The sequence below is a fragment of the Xenopus tropicalis genome, chromosome 1 (genome assembly GCF_000004195.4).
Source record: "Xenopus tropicalis strain Nigerian chromosome 1, UCB_Xtro_10.0, whole genome shotgun sequence".
Classification (NCBI taxonomy): domain Eukaryota; kingdom Metazoa; phylum Chordata; class Amphibia; order Anura; family Pipidae; genus Xenopus; species Xenopus tropicalis.
Genome location: NC_030677.2, coordinates 130,833,387 through 130,860,788, shown reverse-complemented (window position 1 = coordinate 130,860,788; position 27,402 = coordinate 130,833,387). Strand labels below are relative to the sequence as shown.

Genomic DNA, 27,402 nt, shown 5'->3' with positions numbered 1-27,402 from the left:
AAATGAGGGACTTTTCAGTAAATCGGGACTGCGGTTTAAGCTGTAAGGGACTGTCCAGATAAAATTGGAACAGTTGGGAGCTATGCATCCTGAATCTTTGTCTGGGAGTATGGACTAGAAGTTAGTGGTATGGTTTGCATTATTGATTGCACAACTAGAGCCTTGGAACTAGCACCGACAGTAAGCAAACACAGTAAACATAGACAGAACCTTTCTTTGTAAAATTTGTGTATCATAATCATTACCATATAGCAACATAAAGCAAATTAAGGAACAGATTGATTATCATTTGAATTTGCATTTGTAACTGCTATTTTAGTTTTTTTTCTCTTGCAGCAAAAATTGCAAGATTATAAACACAAAAAAAATCAAAGAATAAAAAATTCAGCATCTAGAAGCTGGGGTGTTCGCGTAAAAACCACTGGAGTTGTATTTTCGAATTTCAAGCTATTCAATCAACTTGACTTTTTGATTAAATCATAATTTGGTAGAATGGTACAATGCAATTTTACTGTGCTCAAGTCTTTTTTTTTTAACATTTTTAAGTGATCAGGTTTTCAAGTTCAAGTTTTCAAGTTTCAGTAGAGAATATTAATATTTTTTTTATTATTGATTTATCTATCATTTTCAAATATTTATACAAATATCCCAAAAGAAAGAGAGGAAAAAAAAAAGAGAAAAAGTAGCTGGGAAAGGAAACAAATGCAGGCAATATGGATAGAGTATAAATTCACAAATCAGAATATTACAAATCTCCCGTATATGTTTATATTTATAGAAAGTGACCAACAGAAATGAGAAATGATAGTCTACCTTTTTTGTAAGGGAAAAATCAAAATTTTTGTTTGGTTTAAAAAAACTTTTTAATTTGGAAAGGTATTGGAAAATAATTTCTTTTTAATCAATTTCTTCATAATATTGGTATTCTTTCATTCCTGGATGAGATCATTCCTGGGTGAGATCTGAAATCTTCTAATCATGTCCACATAGTGCGATAAGAACAGTTTGATAATCACCCTTTGTTTCATCCTAGTAATACACAGATAAAAAGGCAGTGAATGCATTCCTTAATCACTTTTAAACATGTGAGCTCTGTATTGCACTTAGCACTAGCATTCAACTCAGTGTGGGTTTTTAGATAAAATAAGGCATAAGAATGGAAAGATACTTGTTAAAAACTGTTTTTGTTTTATTTTTAAAGAAAATCACACTTAAACTATTATGCAAGTTTAAGATGTAAATGTGTTATTATTGAAGTGCAGTACTGCATTCCTACCACCATCTAGCAGATTTTTTTAATTTGCATTGTAAGTTCTATATCCGTGTTCTAGCATGAGGTGAAGAAAGTGAAGGGCTAACAGGGGGAATAAGAGACTTTGAGATGCTGGATAAGGAGTCTGTGAGGACGTAACCATGTGGAAGCTCTGTGAGCAGGGACAAGGTAGTATATGCAGCAGAGAGGGATACCCAGTGAGGCCACAAAGGCCTGGGCCTAGGGCGGCATAAATTTTGGGGTGCCAAGCTGCACTGTCCCCAGTGCTCCATATCCTGTGGAGTCTCTGGGCATCTGTAAAAGAAATCCGGTGCTGGGAATACCCCAGGAGGTGTTGGCATTGCTGTATCAAATTCTAAGCTATCAAAGAGTTCAGCAAATGTCCAGCTAGCCATATGCCCTGCTCCATATTTCTACTGTTTAATTTACATAAAACTTGCCCATTAAGAGTATTAACATCAATTCTAGCGCCTGCAATATTTAAGTTACTGTTTTCTCCTTCTTTTGGGTGTGGATACCAACTTAAACCTTCCTTGCCTGCCTTGGATGGCACACGCGGCGGCGTGATTTCCCCGAAATTGCCGAAAAAGCCTTGCGAGTCTTTTTCGGCTATTTCGGGAAATCGCGCCGCGTGTGCCATCCCGCCGGCGACTTACATGTTCGCCGGTGGGATGGCGGCTCATGGCAACTCGGGGAGATTAGTCGCCCGCGAACAGGGAGTTTTGTCGCGGGGGACTAATCTCCCCGTGTGCCAGAGCCCTTAAAAACAGTAATAATTATTTGTGTAGAAATGTATATTTTAGCGTGCACAATATCATTTAAATGCATGCATTTAAAATGCTTTAAAAATGTGTTGAAGGAGGCTATTTATATGCTTTATATGTTACTCATCATATAATCAGTACTGTAAAATGGCAAAGGTAAATCCAGATTTCATTCACATAACATGGTTAATGTGTTTTTTTATACAGTTTAGATATATACCTAAAAGGCAGCATTAATAAGAAACTCTGGGGTGATATTGTCATTGTACAGAATATATAGACAGTACATGATTTGTTAGCATCTTAATTATCATTTGCACTTTTACACTAAAATGACCAGTCTGATGTTGCCATTTTCAACACATTAAATTCAGGTTTCAGTAGCCAGTACAGAAATGAGATTAAAAGGCAGCTTGCTGATGAGAATATGTATCAGAAGTTGACCACTAGTGCTCTCCCAAGAATTAAAAAGCATGTTTTCATTTTAACAAAGGATGCTGTTAATAAGGAAGTAATTGATGGGGCATTGGCAGCTTTCTAGAAGTAGATAATCCTATCATACCTGTTATTTTTATATTTTACCAAAAAAGGGAGGTGCCTCATCGTTTCTTGTATTCTATACTCTCACCATTTTCAATTTTTGTTGATAAAGTGATTAACTCTTTTAACTTTTTAAACATCGTTGCAGATTAAGGATATAGTAGATTTTTTTAAAAAAATTGGTGAAATGAGGACTGCACCAGATGATGCCATTCTGGTGACGCTTGAGGCAGAAAGCCTGTACACCCCCATCCCCAAGGAGAAATTGGACATTCCCAAGTCTTGGTTGTAGTTGCTGCTCTAATTGCCAAAAAGGTGACGTGATATACCACCCGAGAAAAGGCTTTCCAATAAGAATTAATGGTTTTTATAAATATGAAAGTTCTTATGTGGTTTATGTTATCAAATTCCCCCTAGCTTACATTGGCCAAATGATATGTACTGTTAGGGAACATATAAGGGAACATAGGTCTGCTATAAACACCAAAAAAACTGGTCAAGCTGTTTCATATCTTCAGTAGGCCATGGGTTGCAATAATTGAAATTCCAAATCGTTCCAAAAAAGCATTGGGTGGCAAAAATTAGAGCTTTATTAGAAAAAGAAGCAAGATGGATACAGAGATTGGAAATCTGGCACCCAATGGCTGTAAGTTTTTTAATTGGTTTTATCTTCTTCCTTTGCAGGTTAACTTATTTCAAAAATGAAACTTTGATATTGATATTGGGAATGTGCACAAGAATATATGAATAGAGATGTAGCGAACTGTTCGCCGGCGAACATCGGGTGTTCGCAAGTCCACAAGTTCGCGAACTTTTCGTGTATGTTTCTGCTGCGTTTTTTCTCGGCCTAAAAACGCCGCACAAGCCACACATGGCCATTTCCATGGTGCTAATAGTGCGAAATAGCAAAAAACGCCGCGTATTTCCACTAGGTCTGCCAGCTGCCTTTGCGTATACATAGGAATAGCTTGTGTTTTTACGCAACGCTGTGTCAACAAAGTATTTTTCAGAGAAATTTTTGCCCTTGATCCCCCTCCTGCATGCCACTGTCCAGGTCGTGGCACCCTTTAAACAACTTTAAAATCAGTTTTCTGGCCAGAAATGGCTTTTCTAGGTTTTAAAGTTCGCCTTCCCATTGAAGTCTATGGGGTTCGCAAAGTTCACGAACTTTCGCACTTTTTGGCGTAAGTTCGCGAATGGGTTCGCGAACTTTTTTTTTGAGGTTCGCTACATCCCTATATATGAAATTAATAGATAAGTAACATATTTTGTTTTAAGTTGTATTTAATGCAAACAATTGTTGCAAATTACATTTAATGGAAACATATGTAACTACTATTTCGGTTTGTGGTATGATTTTTCACCAGAAGAGGTCACTATGTTGTATTATACAAGCATTTGAACATGGTTTTCTGCTCCTTTGGGCCCATTAGTTCTTAATAATGTTACAGATAAAGTATTATTTTATTTATTTTATTATTCATTCTGCTATATAGTCAAGGATAATCCAGGACAGTAAGCAAGCATTCACCCCAATTAATCTTCAATATTTACACAAATATAAAATGGGATCTAAACCCCAAAAAAGTATTTAATGTAAGCCTACTCAGACCGATCTTGAGCATTTTTGAAATTTACATGTTTATTTTTAGTGGTTTCTGAGATATTTGTTGTTGAGTAAAAAGACCTAAAGAGTATAATAGATTTCCATGAATCATGATTATATATAATTACTGTATTAGTAAATCAATAATGTAAACAGAATAAGAAAACTAACCATTAAGGCCTTGCGGAGTGATATATCATAGAGTGTCTTATACTCAGCTTTGATCTCTTTCATGTCTTTTTCTGCACGAGATACCATAATTCTGTTCAGTGCTTTCTCACGCACTCCAGGACCCTGAAATGAAAAATACAGGGCAAAGAAAATGTTTTCACCTGGTTCAATGTCAATTTTATCTGAAAATAAGCATTTCTGGACAACTTATATATTGTGGTAGAGTGACCCAAGAAATACTTAGGAATAGGCAGACCAAGAGATCGATTTCAGTGGTCCAGCTCACATATTGGAGCTGTCCTGTGGAAAGGTATGTAATTGTAGTTAGAATGTTAGGAAGGTCAGAGCAGGAAGGCTGCCTGTCTGTGTTTGGAACTCCCAGAGGGGCTGGGGTTGCTGCCTGCCACTGCAAGGAGCAGAAGGAGCCATAGACCAAACATCTGAGAGACTGAGATTTACTGGGGAACTGAGAGTAAAGCCAGGAGGCTGAGCAATTCCCCAAAGGAGTTTTGTGAGTACAGGGGTGACCCCAAACATTTGTGTTTTTTTACTAGTAGTAGTGATGGGCGAATTTCTTCAACAGGCATGGATTTGCAGCGAATCTCCACATTTCGCCATTGGCGAATTGTTTTGCGAAACCTCCAGAAAAAATTTGCAGCAGAAAAATTTGCCGCGTGTGGTCATGTCAAATTGGGTGCGGTCATGTCAAACAAGCGCGGCGACAAAAAAAATAGACGCAGATGACAAAAAAGATGCAGGAGACAAATAATCATGCGACAGATGCGTTTTGCAATTTTTTTGCCGTTTCACAAATTTTCTGGCGAATCCAAGCGGGACAGATTCGGTCATCACTTACTAGAAGTCCACAAGGGGCCCAGTTTAGTTAGGGAAGTCATCAAATGTGTGAAGGTAGTGCCCAGTGGGCAGGATTTACTTTCATGATTTGTGTTTTGTATGCTGAATTGGTCGTCCCCTGTATTAAAAAATTGCTTTAAATTGAATATAGTTTCTGGTGAGTGCTGATGGTGGGAAATTATATTGGCCACATTCGTGGGCTATGATTGTGCACCCCAATTGAACTGTGACTATTGATTTATTGGATTAATATTTTAGTCGTATTAACGAATTGGAAGTCAATATTGTGCCTGAATAAAGGACTTGTTTTGTATGAAGATTTTTATGCCGTGAGTACTTTCTATGGACTATATATTGCTATATATATTGCTTTTTATCCCGTTTTGCATTGCTTTGCACACAATGGACTATGCTTGGATACAAGTCAGATGGGGCAGAAACTGCATTCAGTGAATATAAACGCTATAACAAATGTTGTAAAACAGCAATCTGGAATTATAGAAAATGAGGAATGTATTGCGACAAAGGCTTAGACTAATTTTTTTTTTTAAGTATTTTTAGTAAAAAGATGCGGGAGGAGAGTATGGTACCATTAAATAATGGTAATAGTATTTTTATAATGGATACAGAAAAGGCAAATGTGATTAATCAATTCTTTTCTTCAGTGTAAACAATAGAGGAGCCAGAGCTTCAAAACCCACTCAATAGGAACACAGATTATTCTGGAGAATGGCATTATAAATAGTAATCAAGACAGCTTTATGAAGGATAGGTAGATTTATTGATGATAAATATAGACCTGGGATGTAAAAATATGCAAGCCACTTATACCCTTAATGGGACTGCAATAGGCAAATCCATAATGTTGAAGGACCGTGGAGTCCTTGTAGATAATAAACTTGGCTGTAGCAAGCAATGCCAGGCAGCAGCTGCAAGGACAAACAATGTTCTGAGCTGTATTAAAAGGGACAATGATTCTCAGGGGAACGGGGACATTATTTCACTTTACAGAGCACTGGTCTCCTGTCACGGTCGGCACCCTAAACCAGAACTAATGCCAAGTTCCTTGGTCTCGGCTCAGCTTCACCAGTATTGTGACCGCCTTTGGCTTCGGGAGGAGCCCTCAGCTACTCAGATGCCACCTGGACTTAACGAGAGGAACAAGGCGAGGAGTTCTGGCAAGCAAAGGGGCACGACTGTAGTAAAAGTCAGTTAGGCCAAAGATCACGGTACAAAAGGATTAGGCAAAACAGCAGGATGAGGCAATATCGGAGTCAGAGTACAAGCCAAGGTCAGATCACGAATATCAGAGTAGTCAGGAACAGGCCGGGTCAAAAACAGGAAAATACAACAGGAACAATGCTCAGGAAGGCACCAGGAAACAAATCCTATCACGGGCAATGAGAAAAGGCAAAAAGTCCCTTTAAATGCTTTTGAATTTCTCGCCATTGCGCGCTGACATCATCACGCCAGTGCGCATGCGCTTAACAACGCGGAAGTGCGGGCGCGCACTTAGGAAGGAACCGGCGCAGAGGGAAGACGGCGCGGCGGGCGTCCCTGCCGCGCCGCTGAGGCAGATTTTATTACATCTCCATTGTTCAAATGGGATATTATTGAATTAGAGAGTGTTTAAAAGAGGGCAACTAAGCTGGTAAAGTCTTAGTTGTAAAAAAAGACTGGCCAAGTTAGGTTTGTTTACACTGGAGAAGAGACACTTAAGGAGGGATATGATATATATGTATAAATATATAAGGGGACCATATAATAATCTCTCTAATGCTTTATTTACCAGTAGGTCCTTCCAGCAGACACAAGGGCACAATACACAAGGAGGTTCCATCTAAATATCTGGAAAGGTTTTTTGCAGTAAGAGCTGTGAGGCTGATACATTATATAGCTTCAAGAAGAGTTTGGATAGCTTTTTAGCAAGTGAGGGAATACAGAGTTATTGAAATCAGCTCTTAGTACAAAGTTTATCCAGGGTCCAATTGCCATCTTGGAGTCAGAAAGGAATTTGTCCCCCTCTGAGGCAAACTGAAGGGGTTTTTGCCTTCCTCTAGCAGTTAGGCAGGTTCCACTTAGACGGACTTGATGGACATGTATTTTTTTTCTATGTTACATTGTATTTACATTTATTTAATTTGTTGTCATGTTGCTGTCACAATGTTTTTAGGGCTATGTATGTGTCCAAAGGTTGGAAAATGCACATTTAAACATTTAAAGGCCATGTGAGTGTGGCTATTTTTTGCAATGTTAGAATATATATTTTCCCTTTTATGGAACCTTTGCTTCAGTCAGCAGACATACCTTCATTGCTAAATTCAGTTTTTCAGCAAAGTACTTTGGGGTGTTCACAGCACATTTCACTAAAATGGAAAAACACAAGGTCATTTTTTTCAAAAAAAATTATTTGCTATACACATTTTTGCATCTTGAACCTTGCCCCAGTATTAGTAAATGACCCTTTCAATCTTAAATTTTGCTGCACAAATCTACGTGAACCCATATTAAACTTCTGTTTGCTAGTTACAAAGTTATTTGGGTGTGGGTACTTCTTTTCAGAAGCCTGTATAAGTCCAAGAAGCTGCTGTATATGCATTAGGTTTGTAGTGTTGTTAGTTTAGCACAGCCCACCCTCCCTTATTTAGATTTGATACTTGTTCTCAAGGTATATGGCACAAGGGGGTACCCAAAACACCCTAATATTAACATAAAATCTAATGCAAATAATTTTTAGAAGTCTAATTATACTGTATTCATATTGTTTAGAAAGATGATAGATAGATAGATAGATAGATAGATAGATAGACAGACAGATAAATGATATAGATAGATAGATAGATAGATGATACATAGATAGATTTTATGAATTTTGAAAACATGTTATTACGTACAAATGGCAATCATAAGACTCTCAATGTCACCCTTCATCTCCAGATCCAGTGCTTCATTCAAGTTGTGGCTGCTGTATTTGACATATTTTTGGGCCACTAAATAATAAGGGACAACAACTATTAGAAATATATTATAAGAAAACGTACCATGATATTTATGACAAGGTTTAAGTGATGTATGTGTATATGAGTGTGTTTGCATGTATGCATTGAACTAATCTGCTTGTTTCTGTGTGTATATGGTTGTGCCTGTGTGTGAGTGAGCTGGCTCACATGTTTGTTAGAGTGTGTGACTGTGTGCCTGGCTACTTGTGGTTGATGCACCAAGGGAACTTACCAAATTAACAATATTACCTTCTCTATATTTATTCTGTGATTGAATGGCAGCTCTGGCCATTGATTTGCTGTTTCATTGCTATTTGTCACCCCTAATTTAAAAGTCTTAAATCAAATATATTTAAAGTGTCTGGGCCATCCTTTTACATATACATTTTCAAATATCCCATATAGCTGAATTTATGCCTTTACAAAAGTTAAAGTTGGGATTGCCAAAAAATGACTTGTAATTAAGTGCTTTTAGAGAATTATTACATGTTAACATTTTATAGCAAAAGGAAATTCACCACCCTATTATGTGTAATTTAAACTGTGAATTGTAGGTACAGGTATTGGACCCATTATCCAGAATGCTCGGGACCAAGGGTATTCCGGATAAGGGGTCTTTCTATAATTTGGATCTTCATACCTTAAGTCTACTAAAAAATCAATAAAACATTAATTAAACCCAACAGGATTGTTTTGCATCTAATAATGATTATATATATCTTAGTTGGGATCAAGTACAAGGGACTGTTTTATTATTACAGAGAAAAAGAAAATCAGTTTTAAAATTCTGAATTATTTGATTAAAATGGAGTCTATGGGAGACGGGCTTTCCGTAATTCGGAGCTTTCTGGATAACGGGTTTCCGGATAAGGGATCCCATACCTGTACAGTCCTAATATATTCCTATTGGCTACTGGATACATTTTTTAAAACCAACTGTATTAAATAATTACTGTATGCAATACAGACATTCCAGATATATTTGTGCATTTCAGAGGCAGATTTAAGAATGCTCGAGCCTTTGGGCATAAAAACATTCTAGTTTCTAACACCCTAAAATCTTTACAATGTTTTGAAGACTAAGGGCAAAGACACACGGAGCTACTTTGTAGAAGCTACTTGTTATGGCTACTAAACACCAGAAAATACTTTGCCATAGATAATACGGTGAATTGCTTCTGCTAAAACACACATAGAGACAATTATCAGTAAATGATCAGCATTGTCTATTTTAGTAGCCACGACAAGTATCTGCTACTAGTAGCTCTGTGTGTCTTCACCCTTAAACTACTGTAGGAATAGAAATTCAGTTAGGTTTAAAGAATTATTGCTAATAACATGCATAGTATTTTGCTGTATCTCTTACCTCTTTTCAAGTGAGAGGAACTCCGTGAGCAAAAAATGTCAATAAATATAGAAACATCTGCCTTTTTAATTTTTTCTCCAGCTTCATATAATGCCTATTGAGAAAAATATTGTATATTTTAGTGTCTCTTGCATAAGCCATTGTATAGGATACATTTATCATGGGGCGATATGTCATTTAAGCCTTATAAGGTAACATTTCTTCACCAAAAAAGCTGAACACAGCAAGGATTATCCATGCAGCAAGGGAAAATAAGTTGCTAATTATATTACTTCCTTTGATACAACATTTATACTAGATCTATATAATAAAAAAAACATAACCAAGACACAAATTCCTTGCATTTTAAAGGGGTGCTTCACCTTTAAGGTAACTTTTAATATCTTATAGAATGTCCTTTACCTAGCTAGCAATTGTATACCTTGCAATTGGTCTTTATTATTTATTTGTTATAGTTTTTTATTAATTTGCCTTCCTTCATCTTTCCAGCTTTCAAATGGGAATGACCCTGGCAGATTAAAAACTATTGCCATGTAAGCGTACAATGTTATTACTATTGTTACTTTTTATTCCTTATTTTTCTTTTTCTTACTTTATTCAAACCACTACCTGGTTGCTAAGGTAAACAAGACCCTAGCAACCAGATAGCTGCTGAAATTCCAAACTGGAGAGATGCTGATCAAAAAGCTAAATAACAAAAAAACCACAAATAAAAAATGAAGACCAATTGCAAATTGTCTCTAAATGTCTACATCAGTGCTGTCCAACTTCTGCAGTGCCGAGGGCCGGAATTTCTCTAGCATACATGGTGGAGGGCCGCTAATGGAAGCCAGTTTGGCCACTCCCCTTTTTGAACCACACCCACTTCAAACCACACCCATTTTATCACAATGGTGGTATTGCAGCAAAAAACCCAAATGCTTGGTCCTCACTGCGGGGATATCAACAGTTATTCATATATGAAAGAATTATATTATGTCATATTAAGACACACCCTTAAATCCATATGCCTCCTCCTCCCCTGTGTATAGCACAGCAACCCCCAACACATAATTACACACCTTAGGGACCATTTAATGGCTGTTTCCAACTACTAACAAACTCCCAGAACAAACCCCTGCCAGGTTCACCTCTCACAGGCAGCATAGGACAGGCAGAGTATGGCACACACAGGCAGCACTCTGCCTCCCTTATGCTGCCTGTGTGTGCCATACTCTGCCTGCCCTATGCTGCCTGTGTGTGCCATACTCTGCCTGCCCTTAGCTGTCTGTGTGTGCCATACTCTGCCTGCCCTTAGCTGTCTGTGTGTGCCATACTCTGCCTGCCCTTAGCTGTCTTTGTGTGCCATACTCTGCCTACCCTATGCTGCCTGTGTGTTCCATACCCTCCCTGCCCTATGCTGCCTACATGCCATACTATGCCTGCCCTATGCTGTCTGTGTGTTCCATACCCTCCCTGCCCTATACTGCCTATGTGCCATACTATGCCTACCCTATGCTGCCTTTGTGTTCCATACCCTCCCTGCCCTATACTGCCTATGTGCCATACTTTGCCTGCCCTATTCTGTCTGTGTGTGCCATATACAGTACACAGGCAGCATAGTCCAGGCACTACATACAATGTCTGAGGGGTGAACAGGTGAACAATGTGGATGATTACAGCCTGAGCCTGAGGTGTGAATACTGCAGGGGGTGAACAATGCAGAAACTAAAAGGTGTGAACAACACAGGGGATTACATGTTTAAACAATACAGGGGGATTACAGCCTGAATCTGAGGTGAGAACCATGCAGGGGGACAGTTAATCTCAGTACTGATACCATTTAAAGCTTACTCAAAGGTAAGTCATCAAAGCAGCCAGACAGGTGGGGGGCCACACAGAGGGGGGGTCGAGGGCCCCATGCGGCCCGCGGGCCGCCAGTTGGACAGCACTGGTCTACATCATACTAAATCTTGATTTAAAGGTGAACAACCCCATTAATATGCTGTTTCTTATCAGTTTGATTCTGCTTCATTTATGTCCAAATGTTTTGTCATGTCAGAAATGGGACATGGTTTGTATTCAGTTTTTACCATATTACCCCTACTATGTAAACAACTACAGACAAACCCCCCCCCCCCCCAAACCTAGTAAGTTTGTGTTCCCTGCAATATCAACTAGCTATAGAAAACTTGTTGGGGCAGTTGTATCCACTGACATCTAATGTAGCAGAGAAACACTTTATTTCATTGCTTTATTTTAAGTGGACCTGTCACCTTTACCTTAAAAATCACCTATCGGAAGAGTGGACATTCCAGTAAACCATCGCTTTTTTTCTTTTTGTAACGTATTTTCTAAGATATAGCTTCTCATTTTTAAGCGCTGTCAATCAAATGCAATCAGCTCCGCCTCTATGCCTTAGGCTCCTTACTGCTCCTTCCTCCCTAGTTCATTTTGTTAATCTCGCACAGTTTTCAGTGGAAAGCGCACATGTGACTGTTCAGTACACTCGCCTATCTCTAATGAGCGCGACCTCTGTATCGAGTGCCTATTAACTGTGTTTTAGCAACATGCTATGCGCGTCACTTCATGTACTGTGCATGCGCGAGATTTGAAGGTAGAAGATGGAGGATAAAGATGGCACCTTCATCGTCGGTACATCACAAGCAACTGTGGAATTTTCATCAATGGATAATCTTTCATAGGTAACAGAGGGGGATTAGAAGTCCTTTTTAGATGCGGATTACATTAATATGTTTTTTTAAAAAACACATGGGAGGTGACAGGTCCGCTTTAAAGGAAATTGCTTATAACCCTTAATATGTTCATTATGAACTTACAAGCAAAAGCTTACCTTAGCATCTGCTTCAGCAAGGTCTTCATTTACATAAGAATCTTCATTCCTCTCAGCCTGCAATACGTATTACCCACATTGTTTAAAAACAAGTTGGCATAGGTTTATTTAGTCATTCAGATATCAAATGTAACAATGAAATACTAGAGTGGACTACTGTTTAAGTGTGAAAAAAGTTGGGAATAAAGTTGCATATGGGGCATAAAATATAATTCTGCTGATTGGTAATAGTTATTATTAGTGATAGGCGAAATGTTTCGCCAGGCATGGATTCGCGGCAAATTTCTGCGTTTCGCCATTGGCGGGTTGTTTCGCGAAACAGATGAAAAAATTTGCAGCGGAAAAATTCGCCGCACGTCCAAAAATTGTCGCCGGAGTCAAAAAAGAATAGTCGCTGGCGTCAAAAGAATAGCCGCGTGAAGAAATAATAGCTGTGGGCGACAAAAGTATAGCCACGGGCGACAAAATAATAGCCGCGGGTGACAAAACAATAGCTGTGCGACAATATAATAGCCGCGGGAAAGATTCGCAAATTTTTCGGTGAAGCGAAACAGAACAGATTCGCTCATCACTAGTTATTATATTGCTTTACTAAACCAATAGGAGATATAGGGTGTCATTTTTGTTTGGAGAGAATACCAATAGAATGCTTTCTACTGGAGAACATATCATTATATATGAATATACATCAGTAGTAGTGATGGGCGAAAAGTTTCGCCAGGCATGGATTCGCGCCGAATTTCCACGTTTCGCCATTGGCGGATTGTTTCGCGAAACGGATGAAAAATTTCGCCGCGGAAAAATTCGCCGCACGTCCAAAAATTGTCGCCGGCGTCAAAAAAGAATAGTCGCGGGCGACAAAATAATAGCCGCGGGCGACGAAACAATAGCGCGCGACAAAATAATAGCCACAGGCAACGAAACAATAGCCGCGCGACAAAATAATAGCTGCGGGCGACGAAATAATAGCCGTGCGACAAAACAATAGCCGCGGGTGACGAAACAAGAGCCGCGCGACGAAACAAGAGCCGCGGGCGACGAAACAAGTGCCACGCGCGACGAAATAATAGCCTTGGGTGACGAAACAAGAGCCGCGCGACGAAACAAGAACCGCGGGCGACGAAATAATAGCCGCGCTACAAAACAATAGCCGCGGGAGACGAAACAATAGCCGCGCGACAAAATAATAGCCGCGGGCGACAATTTTTTTTGTCGCACGACATACATCAGTAGTAGTGATGGGCGAAAAGTTTCGCCAGGCATGGATTCGCGCCGAATTTCCACGTTTCGCCATTGGCGGATTGTTTCGCGAAACGGATGAAAAATTTCGCCGCGGAAAAATTCGCCGCACGTCCAAAAATTTCGCCGGCGTCAAAAAAGAATAGTCGCGGGCGACAAAATAATAGCCGCGGGCGACGAAACAATAGCGCGCGACAAAATAATAGCCGCAGGCAACGAAACAATAGCCGCGCGACAAAATAATAGCTGCGGGCGACGAAATAATAGCCGTGCGACAAAACAATAGCCGCGGGTGACGAAACAAGAGCCGCGCGACGAAACAAGAGCCGCGGGCGACGAAACAAGTGCCACGCGCGACGAAATAATAGCCTTGGGTGACGAAACAAGAGCCGCGCGACGAAACAAGAACCGCGGGCGACGAAATAATAGCCGCGCTACAAAACAATAGCCGCGGGAGGCGAAACAATAGCCGCGCGACAAAATAATAGCCGCGGGCGACAATTTTTTTTGTCGCACGACAATTTCGCCGTTTCGCGATTTTTTTGCCGTTTCGCGGATCTTTTCAAAGATTCGCGAATTTTTGGGCGAAGCGAAACGGAACAGATTCGCTCATCACTAATCAGTAGGTTTTTTTTGTAGAAGTTTCACTAAACAATTCACCAATGCCGAAATTCGCCGAAATCCATGGCTGGCAAAAAAATTCACTCATCACTTGTCTTTAGTGTAAATTGATAGCAAATCAAAAGATTTAGTTAGTAAAATAAATATTTTCAGAATATGAGAATAACATAACCATATGCTGATTTTTGTTTCATATCCAAAACCACATACCTTCAACAGCATAAGCAAAGCCTTCTGAAAATCCCCTGATGTGTCTGCTTTAATATCTTTCTCAAGAGAAGTTTTATACTCTTTATATAGAAAAGGAATAAAAAAATAAATATTTTGTTATTAATGTCTAGCTTGCAGTTCTTAATCTAAACTAGTAAAAAGCTATGATTCAGTGTTTTTTTAAATATACAGTAATTTATGTTTATATTAAAGTGCCACATTCTTAACATTTCTTGCGAATGCTATGTACTATATATATTCAAGATACACTGCCTTCTCACTTCAGAGAATTCATTTGCCTTGCACGCATGTATATAATTGTGCTTAAAACAGGCTCTTCACTGGGCCTATTATATCTATCGTAATGAAGTAGCTGCCCGAGGCTGATGTTTTTTGATCTTCGCTGATATCATCCTAAGGGCAGATTTATTAAAGAAAAACCATACCCCCAGAACAATGTGGGTCTTTACTAAAATACAACACAAAAACAGCTCTGATGGTAGAACTTGCTGTACCTAAATAAACCATTTTCATCATTATACTTTTTTAGTAGTATGTGGCACTGGGTAATCTTAAATAAAAAACTGCCATTTTAAAGAATATGGCCCTTTTATCATATGATTCACTGTGCACATAAACAAACCAAGGGCACACTAACATCAGATCAGCCAATCAATGGACAATGTTGTGTCATTTACTTCCACACTCCTTCCAGTTACAGTTAGAGCTGCATTATTTCCTGTCAGGTGATCTCTGAAGTAGAACACAGACCATCACAAAATGGTGGCTCAAGGGAAAATATGTAAAAGGGCAATAATTATTGATGTATATTCCAGCTGATAATGTTTTATAGGCAACTTAATATGATATGAATATGATATGAGTTTTAATTTTACCAAACACTTTCTGTCAGGAAATTTTAATTTTAATTATTTAACAAACTGACACCTTTATCAAGCAAATCAATGTGTTGAACTGCCTTAAGCTGTCAATCACCATTCTGTTCTCTGGGGTCTAAGAGCTGAGTGCCAGAGCTACCCCTCCAAATGATAAGCATTGAGCAGTCTATGTAGATTCTCATTCATCAAGCTCATGATATACAGCAGAGACCCCCAACTCCTTTTTATCCATGAGCCAAGTAAAAAGGAGTTGGTGAGCTTAGCAAAGAACTTTGTAAATCTCAAATGATAAGTATTGTTACAAAGTGGTAGAAACCAGGGGCGTTTCTGGGGTCCTTGGCAACCCCCCCTTGTACCCAATGCTTGCGTTTATGAGCAATGGGGGCCGCATCACTAGTGCAGAGAATGCAATTGCACTCTCTGCTTTTTGCCACTTCTGATAACTTGCATGGTGTTGCCTGAGTTTCTCAACTTCTCTTATGGCAGCAGTGCCCCTGGCAGTTACTAGCACTCATAGTATGTTTCCCATGCATTTTATTATGGTAAGTAAAAACACTGCATACTGCAATATAAATAAACTTGAAACTTTTATTGCATGTAGTGAAGTATGGTACATTATTATGACGGCCTAAAAAACAGCAAGCAAATAATATCATGCAATATTTCAAAATGTATGTGAAAACTATTAACCTGCAAGTGAAATTAGTTTCATAGAATAATATTTATTGTCCACTGGAACATTACCTTTTTCATAAGCTTCCTGCATTTTCTTGATCTGCTGATTTGTTCTGGAAGCCATAATCTCAATGATGCAATCTTCATCAGTCCCAAGACCCTAACAAAACAAAATGTAATGAATAAAGTGATACAATACATCAAACACATGAGAGTGCCTATCACACTAAAACACAATAGATTGCTCTTTACAGTCATTATTATTTATTTTAAAAGATATAACAAAAAAAAAAAATACCTTTGTGGCCTGTTTCATCTCATCAGCATCAAATTGAGGTGGAGTTTTTAACATAGCCAGTAAAATCTCTTCAAGATCACCAGACAGAGCAGCTTTTAGTGCTTCAGCCAAAGGCTACAAATAAATAAAACATCATTTATCTGTGACAAACACAAATATTATGGGTTCTTTTTATAAAGCCAAGGACTAGTGTGCAGGCTTCCATTTTACATCTACGTGTATGGCACTGACATATTTCTGGTTGATAGGTTAAACTATGGGGTTGCATTCACTGGCAACTCAACATCCAGATCATGCCAAACCTAGCACCTAGGCCTGTGTGTGTATATATATATATATATATATATATATTGTATCACTAGGTCCGCACTCCCATTACTCACTTTACTCCATATCCAATTCAAGGGTGCTGCACATGGTTGTAGCTCATATTCATTCCAATTGACAATGCGCACTCCTCATCCTTTATAATTCATTTATTGTTGCATTAAAAACATCAACGTTTCGGTCCAGGTCTAGGACCTTTATCAAGATGTTTAACATCTTGATAAAGGTCCTAGACCTGGACCGAAACGTTGATGTTTTTAATGCAACAATAAATGAATTATAAAGGATGAGGAGTGCGCATTGTCAATTGGAATGTATATATATATATATATATATATATATATATATATAGTCAAGCTGTGTGTCCGCACTCTAAACCAGTTTAACAGATAGGTGCTGAAGTCAAAATATGTAAATACCTATTAACAGGACCAGCACACCATTTCACAGCAATTCTTCTATTTATTCATTTACCGTGTGTTCCAACGTTTCGGTCCCTCCTGGGACCTTTATCAAGGACCACTGTCCTGCCTCTTGTTCTAAAGCGCAAGCAAGTGTGCAACTACAGTAAGCATATATTTACCTTTTTAGTGACCTTTTCATAGGCAGCCTTAATTTCTTGGCGTTGGTCATTATTCCTTTTCGTAAGTATATCAATTATGGTACCTTCATCAACCTCTGTAAAATAATATAATCCATTAAAACACATTAAGGTAAAAAAAAAAAAAATAATTAAATGAATCCATTCAAATATTTAAAATGTAATTTTGGAACCAAAATGTTTAAAAAATGAAACTGAAATAATTTTGCATTTGTCTTTAATATAATTTTATTAGCAATATGAATATTTGTGCATTTTACTGTCCAGAGGCAGAGGGCACCAAGTAGTTAAAATATAATTTCAGCAAAATTGTAATTTGCTGACTGCACTAGTGGACATACATGTGCCCTTTTACAAATCCATATATTACTATTTATGTGTGCCTGTCAATTATGGACAGCTTAATATTTGTATGGCCAGCTTGATTCTCTTCATCAAATGCAGAATAAAGAAGTTATAATTTTTCAATACTGCTTTAATGAACATTTCCAGTTTAACTGTGTTACTGATATAAAAAGGCCAGCACAAAATTGTTCCAGGCATAGCAGCTCATTGGTACTGTTGTGTGGTTGTGCCTATTTCTGTGTGGAAGTGTAGGGTACCATAGGTGTAGATGTTAATATGAACACAATGAAAAGGACTGCCAGTGACAACAACTGAGGAATGCTGGCGAGTAAAGGAACCCTTGACTTAAACATACATTTAAACACAGGCAAGCATAGCATTTCCTTTGCTCTCTGCATCTTTATGCTATTTCTTATTGTTGTCTTTTGTGAAATGGCAAATTTTCCCAAAATGCCATGGAGTCAGTAGGTGTTTTTCTGCTGCACTGCTTCTCGCACCACTTTTTTTTGAGTCAATGTTTTTTTTTTCTTGCACCAAATGCATTGAAGACTATAGTTATTTTTTTAAGCTTCTATTTTTACTAAAAAAAAAGGCTATTTTTATCCGGCAAAACAAAGCGCATTACCAAATTTTAGCGCAGGTTCACAAACATTTTCGCCACTTCTGTATCAGTCAAATATATTTGCAAACCTGTATCAGGCAAATATATTTGCTCATAAGCCTACACTGAAATTCTAGGAAAATGCTGCATTGTTGGTGAAAAACATGATGAACTGCACCTACAGTATTTATGCACTTAGTACTTTGTCCAATGATAGCTAATGATGTGACCTGGAAATAAGGGGAAGCCAACTTTCCAAGGAACAGGTTATTCTGGGATGCTTAATGGAAGGGAAGGTTCCAAAGCCACTGCCCTGTATGGCCCAGCTTTGTATGCCAAATTACATGATGGCCATCTACCACAGACTCCATTTAAATTAAATAATTCCCATTTTTAAAAATGATTTCCATTTTTTCTGTAATAATAAAACAGTACCTTGTACTTGATCCCACCTATGAGATAATGAACCCTTATTGGAGACAAAACAATCCAATTTGGTTTAATTAAATTTTAAATTATTTTTTAGATGATGTAAGGTATGGAGATCCAGATTAAGGAAAGATCCCTAATCTGGAAAACCCCAGGTCCCAAGCATTCTGGATAACTGGTCCCATACTTGTACTACATTTAATATTTTTAAATATAGCTGCAGCAAATTTGTTCTGACATTGCAATGTGTATAAATAACGCAGTACCCCTGTTAGTAAATAGACCCAGATGCTCCTATGTACCTTTAGGTTTCAAGGCTTTTTCCAGTGCACGGACATCATCCGAAGCATCATATTTTGGGAGTGGTGGGTGTGGTTTTGCTCCAGAACCTCCAGACTGTTGCTGCTGCTGTTGCTGTGGATGTATATGATGCTATAAATATGCATTCTAAAGCACTACAGCAAATAAGTGAACAAATAAAAATCTTGCACTCATGATACAATTGCTATAAAATGCTTTCCTGTTTAGGTAATGTTCCCGAGGAAGTAAATGTTAGTTGTACTGTATATTATATTGGCTAATTTGTCTTTATGGGCAGTTAATCATTACTGGTTTATTTCAGTTACAAAAGCAAAAACAACAATGTTTATGTAATTGAATCCTTTAGCTCCATGACTTTACACCTTGTTTCCTTAATTTCCTGGTTCTGTTCCATTATTCTTTGGTAAAGTTCCACATAGTATGGCTCATTTACTTCTGCAAGTTCAGTGTACAAAGTGCAATTTCCAGTGCAAGCCAGAATTCCCAGAATTCCAATGTCATTGTGGACAACTTTGCCAAAATAACCTTGACTGCAGGCATATTTCTTTGCAAATTAGAAGGAATTGCGCAGAAGTCTGGTGTCTTTTCCTGTGTTTTGTATGGGATGAGGTGATGTCTGCATCTGATTCTTCAGGCACAAGTGCTCTGCACCTGTTGACACTGGGTGGAAAACCTGCTGCTACCACCTGATGAGGGATGGCAGTAGCTCCAGGGTTGGCCTGTGTCAATAGGCACAGCAGTGCTTGATTTAAACAGAAAGCAGAAAGGAATGAGCAGTGCCAAGCGCAATGGAAGTGCAAGGAGCGCATTTTAACGCAAGTACTTTTAATAAAAATGATTTAAAGCGCAACGACTGTGTGGAGATTGCGAGAACTGCAACTGCACTTGCAGAAGTGATAAGAATTTATACATAAATAAGAGTCAAAAAACACTGTGTCTCTTTCAGATGTGGCCAATATTCTGAGTACTGTAGCTATGCTTTTTAAGCTACGCAAATGCAAAATGATAAGTAAAGTCACATTCTAATTCCTGGATCATACAAGTACAGTCAAAACAAAAAAGATGTCTAGTGAGAAGCTCTCTTTATAATCAGCAGCTCTTCATATCAAAAACTAAAATAGGCTTCAGCTGTGGGTAAAGGAGGGGTTTGTTTGTAAAGGGTATTCTTAGCGCACTGCTGATTTGTTTTGATTGTTCTCATACAAAGAGTATTTGATTGTACTTTCTTTTTAAGATTTTTCCAGTGTAATATACAATCTATACATTTCTTAATTTAAAAAATAGGCAAAATCACAGCACAAGCCCTATTCATTGTACTTATGTTCCAAAGTATGTATACTGAGCCTTTAAAAGATAGAAGATTTTCTGGGATCATATTCCACAGGTTACATAACACATACCCTTTATCCAAACAAAGGCATGTGATCCTGTTGTGATTTTACAGTATTTGTATTGCTAATGCAGACTTGTGGCTGAACACAGTATTTCTGAAATTCTTGTGTTGCTATAGCACCAAATATCTAGCTAAACAAACGCACTTTCAAAAAAACACTAGCATTTTATTCTTAAATGGTCAGGTCATGCCAGGTTTTTTAATGTGCCCTTTTTTGCAAAATTGTGCCAGTTTTCATCATACTTTTATGACTTTTCCATGCCATGGAGTTTTTTTGTTTTTTTTTAATCATGGTAGGGTGAATTTATTGATGATGGGAAATAATATAATTGTACTAAATTGCTAAAATGTAATCATTACTTCAAATTTCTTCCTAAATCTGCTTGGCTGCAGTAAAAAGTATCTGATGTAATGCAAAAACATCAATGCAAAACATTATTATTTAAATCCAGTATGTCCACAAACTTTTCATTATTGATAAGAAACTGTTTTGCATGTACTTGAATTATAGTGTTATAGTAAGTCCAAGTCCATGTCCATGTTACCTGTATGTACACATATAAGATAATCTTGGCATTCGTATTGACAGTCCCACAAAAAATATTTACTTTTTGCAGAATGATTATACTCACAGTACTGCTGATTTGTGTTTGCTGGCACACTTGTAGCATCTGATGAACTATCGAAGTGTTTGACTGCTGGTCCATGTCTCTGAAATACACACTGCCATTGGTTAGCATACATATTCGAATACTGCAGGGGGGCCAGGAGTGTAGAGCGCCCAGGAGGGTCCTAATTATAGAGCAATTTCAATATATCTTGGTATAATAGGTCAACCTTAGCAGCCCCAAACTAAATTTGCTGCAGGTCCAGTAACATATAGTTACGCCACTGGTAGCAAGATGGCAACTCCCTGACACCTGTGGTAGATATCAGAATAGCCCTCAGTAGTAAAAAATCTGGCTTGGGACTCCAGTTACATGGGAGTAGGAGAAACAATAGCTGCCAACACACCAATATAAAATAACTAAAAAAATACATTTATTGGATCAAGAATAAAATTTTAAATGGTAGAGTGTAATTTGAAATAAAAAAGTACACCATAAAAATCAGAATCCCTTTAAAGTAACACTTTTAATAAACACTTTAGCCTATAGGTATATTAATTCAAATAATATCTGCCATCTACAAAACCTTTGCCCTTTATTTAAAAGGACAGGGAGTAACTGCATAACCAACAAACCAGTGCTCACCAAATCATGTCCAGTAGGCATAGACTAGAAAAACATGAGTAAAAATAAACACTATCAATATTACAGGGGGTCAAATAGCTCCGGTGATGCTGCCCATAGCAACCAATAAGATCTATGCTTTTTCTTTCTAAGTTTTAGGTGACAGTTCAAATCTAATTGCTGATTGGTTTCCATGGGCAGCATCACCAGTGATTTTGTCTCCAGTGCTAAAGGAAAACTATACCCCCAAACAATGTAGGTCTCTATAAAAATATATAACATAAACAAGCTCATATGTAAAACCTTCCTTCATCTAAATACACAATTTTTATGAAAATATACTTTTTTAGCAGTATGTGCTATTGGGTACTCCTAAATAGCAAATTGCCATATTAAGAATTAAGGGCCGCCTCCTGGGATCATAGGATTCACAGTGCACACAAACAAGCCAAGGCACACATACATGCTAGGCTACATCAGCCAATTAATGGACAGAGATCTGCCTTTTGCTTCCACACTTCTTCCTGTTACAGTTAGAGCTGCATTATTTCTGGTCATGTAATTCCAGTTTGATTAGACTCTTTGATAGGTCACTTAACATAATATTATGTTTGTTGGTTATGTATTCATTCTGGGGGTATATTTTTCCTTTAATATATACTCCCCCCCAAGGGTCTCTTTCAATTAGTTCTACATAGAGTTTTTTTCACCAGAACTAAGGACTAATAACTTGGAGTCATTCCACTCATACGAAGGATTTAGGAGGGGGAAGATACTGGCAAAAACTTAGTGCTTTTGGTCTGATATGGATCTTTGCATACTTTGCACACAGGAACTTTCCCTATCAACACTCCATTACAGCTATGTTTTTCTTTTTCCACAGCATACAAATTTCAAACTCACCTAAATATAAGTAATTTAGCACAATATTCATGTGAATAACCTGAAAAAGTTTTATACAGACACTGTCTTTTTGGTACAACAAATGTAAGTTTTATGCTGTGCCTGTTGTTTTTTTTTTGTAGTCACTATGGATTTAGGGGACTCTCTAAGGTTTGGAGTAAAGATAGATATTTACCATATGATCTAGTCTGTCACCGTATAGATGTCAAATATCTTAATTGGCTTGTAAATATACACCATCACACATTATTACAGTCGCTAGTGGGTTTAGCAGACTAGTACCCTGGACTGGTTGATTTAGTCCAAACTGCACAGTTTATCCAAATTGTTGGGGTCCACATACAGAGTAGTGTTTGGACAATGTATTAAAATAGGAAAACCCTGGAAAGTAATTTTACACATTATATGGGCAAATGTCATCAACCACTGTATGTAAAGGGGACTGTATCAATTTTCATATTCTATGCAATATTCATATTCATTGTTTTATATTCTAAAACAGATAGCTAACTGAGGCAATATGTTTTTAAAGGGTTTAATTTGTTTATAGTGGCATTGCCACCTGATGTTTCATATTGTGTGTTATCACTTGATGTTTGCTAAAATAGTATAGATCACAGGGACCAATTGATACATATAAAAAAGTGCCTATTTGTCAAGCCGTGTACAGTATTACAAAGATGTTGCACAGCTGCATGTTTTGGTTATATTGAGTTACAGTGAAATCTAGAATATCTTCAAGCCCACTCAGCTCATAATTAGGATACAAATATATGGAATACATAATACTGTTGCTCTCCTATAGGGTTCTAAACGTATACTTTTCATTCTCCCAAAAGCTGATCCAGATTATCATTTAAAGTAACCTCCCTATGTGCTGCTTGTTTTCACAGTATGAAGGGTTTTCAGATTTAAAAGATGACAAGCTTTGGAAAGAAATCTGGCTCCTGTAGCTTCTACAGAAGGACAATATGAATTATTAAGTGGAAAAACAGGTATGGAGGTGTGAATGAGTTTAAATGAGTGGTGAGCAAAAATAAGGGTAGGGCTGAGGGTAACAAATGTTCTACATGTTTCTCAATAATCTCTTTGTTATATTGTTATATTGACATACAACTATGAAGTGTACATAAACTGTGCAAGCTAGACATGATCTATACTTGATGCCCCATGGTTAATGCTATAGATTATGATATTGATTTCCAAAATGGAGCAGGCATATTTTTTGTCCATCCCATGGAAAAGCCATTCCAAGTTTGCTCAACATGTATCCCATTGGTACCATACCAGTGTCGATATTGTACAGTGTCAGCATAGCTGAAGACTGCCCAATTGGTCTCTAGAAAATCTGAACATTTGGGAAGCACCATGGGAATATTGTATTTGAGATTCTGTAAATGTGCTCTATGAGTAAAGCGACATGTTGAAAATGTTTATTTCACTAACTCTATACAATAACATTTTCATATGCATGTCTTGCTGTTGTTTTTATAGTTAATCTAGTCTAACAATAAAAACAATACAGCATTAAGAAAAACTGAACATTAAACCTCATTTTTTATAGCTTCAATAATATAAAATGAAGTACTAGTATGGAATGTGTTATCTAGAATCCCATTATCCAGAAAGCTCTGTATTATAGGAAGGCCATCTCCAATTCAATCAATTTTAATCAAATACTTTACATTTTTTAAAGTAATTTCCTTTTTCTCTGTGACAATAAAACAGTACCTTTTACCTGATCTCTACTAAAATATAATTAATCCTTATTGGAAGCAAAACAATCCTAGTGAGTAATTTGTGTTTAAATGTTTTTTTTTTTGTAATATTGATTTTTTTGTTCCATTTTCAGCTCTCATAAATGAGAGCATTCATCCTTTAGGTGCAAATTAGCCCAATATGCATTAAGAGAAAAGAATATCATTAGAAAAAGGTACAAACAAAAGAGGTTCACAACGCAACACACAACACAACATAACCGTACAGGAGGTTCTTTCTTAGCCATTCTACAAGCCACACAGGATAAATTTGGTTTACTTTAGATTTACTTTAGATTTAAGTATAATTAAGTTATAAGTATCTAAATTATAGAAAGACCTGTTATCCAGAAAACCCCAGGTCCAGAGCATTTTGCAAATCAGGTCCCATACCTGTATAAAAATGGCAAAAAATGTACTCCACAGTCATACAAGCTATGGTTCACCAGTGTTAAATGCTGGACCTGAAAAGGGAAAACTGAGGTTTTTCTAAACTATATAAAAGGCTGTACAACATACATGACTGTGTGACTTAGTATTTCTGTAAGGGTGGCGTGTAATTTATGAATTTCTGTTTTTAATGGGTTTATTCAGGAGTCCTTTCTACTTGTGCCCTTCTACTACCTCCCCAGTATGGTTTTAAAAACAGCAAGGGCTGTGGTGGGAGAGCATACCCAGGGATCATTCGAATGTTAACCCCTTGCTGCCTAAGGCAGCCAACATTTCTGTTCAGTAGGGTGCATCTTTTTATTTAAAAAGAAAAGAAGCTGAAAATCTTTGCCTTTTGCTCCTATTATTTATTTTTGCATGTATTTACCCTATCCCTGTAGCCATTTGTCATTGGCAGTCCATCTCCTCTCTTCTCCTCTTCCCAGCATTATATGGTTATTTCCCCTGAATGACTTCAGGCAACTAAAATGTTAGATCATTTGCTAAATCACATAATCATTCTAAACCTTTTCTGTATGGTTTTGCTGATTTATAAATGTATGTTTAACATGTATTTTTTTTTTCTCTATTATTGTTTCAGCAAGCTTTATCTTCATTTTATTAATGCTTTGGTGACAGATCATCACTAAATGTCCATAGGCACTTTTGTATTGTAGGGTGTGGTCTGCTTAACCTGCACCACAAACTGTCAATTAAGCAATTAAAGGTATTTTATTACTCAATATTGCTCCTTGTTTGAGTAATTTATGTTTCTCAAAAATATGAAGCAGGTCTTACAAGGAAATAAATTATCAAATGTGGCGATGTATTGTCAGATTTACTTGTAAAAAATTAACATGTTTCAATGTTATTAAAATGGGCAAGGTAATATGATTTTGAGCCAACTATGGCTAGGGGGTTACCCTTAGTTTTCTTTAAATGCATCTGAGGCAAATCACTTTTCTTTAAATCACCTTTTTGGCTGTTTAGTTCAGTGTGACCGCAACGAGTATTACACCACACAGCAGAGATTGTACAAGTGTATTTCATGTGAGTAGTGAAGGCTTCCTGTTAACGTTTTCAGTGGCATCAATGCACAAAATTAGTTGAAAGAGCAAAGAAAAGTTTGTGTGCAAACGCATAATTATGTAATTTCACAGATCCACAGCTCTGTGCACTAGTGATGTGCAGGTCAACAAATTGTCAACTCACACCCGACCCTAAACCACTTGCTCAAAACCCGTGCCTGACTCGGCTTGTGGGTCCTCATCTATTTATATACTCACTGCCAGCTGTGAGAATAGGATGAGTTCACGGTTTAATTTAGAATTCAGATCATTTTTATTTTAATTTTCACAAACAAAATACCTTTAAACATAACAAGGAATGATACTATTTAAATGTATTGAGCCACTGATTAATTCCAGTCTTTTTATAAACTGATTTAGTTGATCAAACATATATGATCCAGCAAATGAAAACTTTTTTGCTTGAACGCACAACAATGTTTTGCTAGAACGCACAATGATGTGTCTCAATGGGACAGCGCAGAACAGCTTGTACACAGACTTAAGTTTAGTAGGCCAACCAAACATAATCAAATGGTCAGATACAGTATATGTTTCAGGCTGTAATAGTGAATCATAATTTAACACATGGCAACATGTTGCATAGGAACACAATTTTTCAACCTTAAAATGAAAAAGGTGGATCATGTTGACCAAATGGTCAAATATTCCGAAGTCTCTACCAATTATGACCAGATTAAGTCAACCAGTTGGAGGACTGACACATGCAACAGTCATGCAGGAGGAATACAGAATAAAATAGATTGTTGGTGGATATTTTTGGTTTCCTTTTCAAGAAGTTCTCTGTGCAGAAAGGAATGTGTTCTGATATGGTCAATATATATTCCTAACCCATGGTCAGTAGTAGACACAGCTCATGCTAGTTTACCACAAAAAAAGAGATCCAGAGTAGTTTTAATCCTTTCTAAATATATATGGGCAGATGATGAGAACATATTATTCTAGGAACTCCAGTTGCACTCTCCCCTTGACTAAAATAGAAAGAGCAATTTGCCCACAGCGCATTATATTTTTAAAGATTGCCTGACACATTTTTCATATGCAGGAGGAACATTTTTTGTCCACAGAGTTCAGAAATCCAATTAACCAATAAGAATGGAGGCAACCATTGCCATTTTTTAAAATTCATACGATGAAGTCCAGTACGTTATATTTGCTGACAATATATATATATATATATATATATATATATATATATAGTCCTATACCTGGACAGAAATGATGATGTGTACGACATGTTTTAATTTTTGATAATTTATTTTACATGAGAAGAATAAGATCACAAACTACAGGTTAAATGTTTTATATGGATATCTGCTATGACAGTAATGAATGTCTCAATTGTACAATTAATTAAAAACAGGTAAGAACAATACAATCATCATAGTTACATACCTTGTATCCAACAGGTACTTGCTTGATGACTAGAAGAGCAATAGTAGAACAACTACAAAAATCAAAGAGACTGAGTTTTTATAATTACCGAGGGCCACACCTATTGATTCAAAAAATGTTCCTTCAATTAAAAGGAACAAACAATTATCCATAATGAAAATAAGGTGCACAGAATAGCAGCACTCTAGTACTGTAGGTGCCTGTGGATTTATGAATAACCCTATTTTACCCT

General features: G+C 37.3%; 1 protein-coding gene across 1 annotated transcript; it reads right to left on the bottom strand.

Moving 5' to 3' along the window:
• Positions 1 to 582: 582 nt before the first annotated feature.
• On the bottom strand, positions 583 to 27,195 carry anxa1.3 (annexin A1 gene 3). Its single transcript, NM_001011246.1, is given in 13 exon segments — positions 583 to 1,029; positions 4,355 to 4,477; positions 7,517 to 7,575; positions 8,104 to 8,199; positions 9,575 to 9,668; positions 12,408 to 12,464; positions 14,478 to 14,557; positions 16,121 to 16,211; positions 16,350 to 16,463; positions 17,260 to 17,354; positions 18,955 to 19,066; positions 20,999 to 21,077; positions 27,171 to 27,195. Coding segments are annotated over 12 exon segments (1,053 nt in total). The 5' UTR covers positions 21,074 to 21,077; positions 27,171 to 27,195; the 3' UTR covers positions 583 to 972.
• Positions 27,196 to 27,402: the final 207 nt, after the last annotated feature.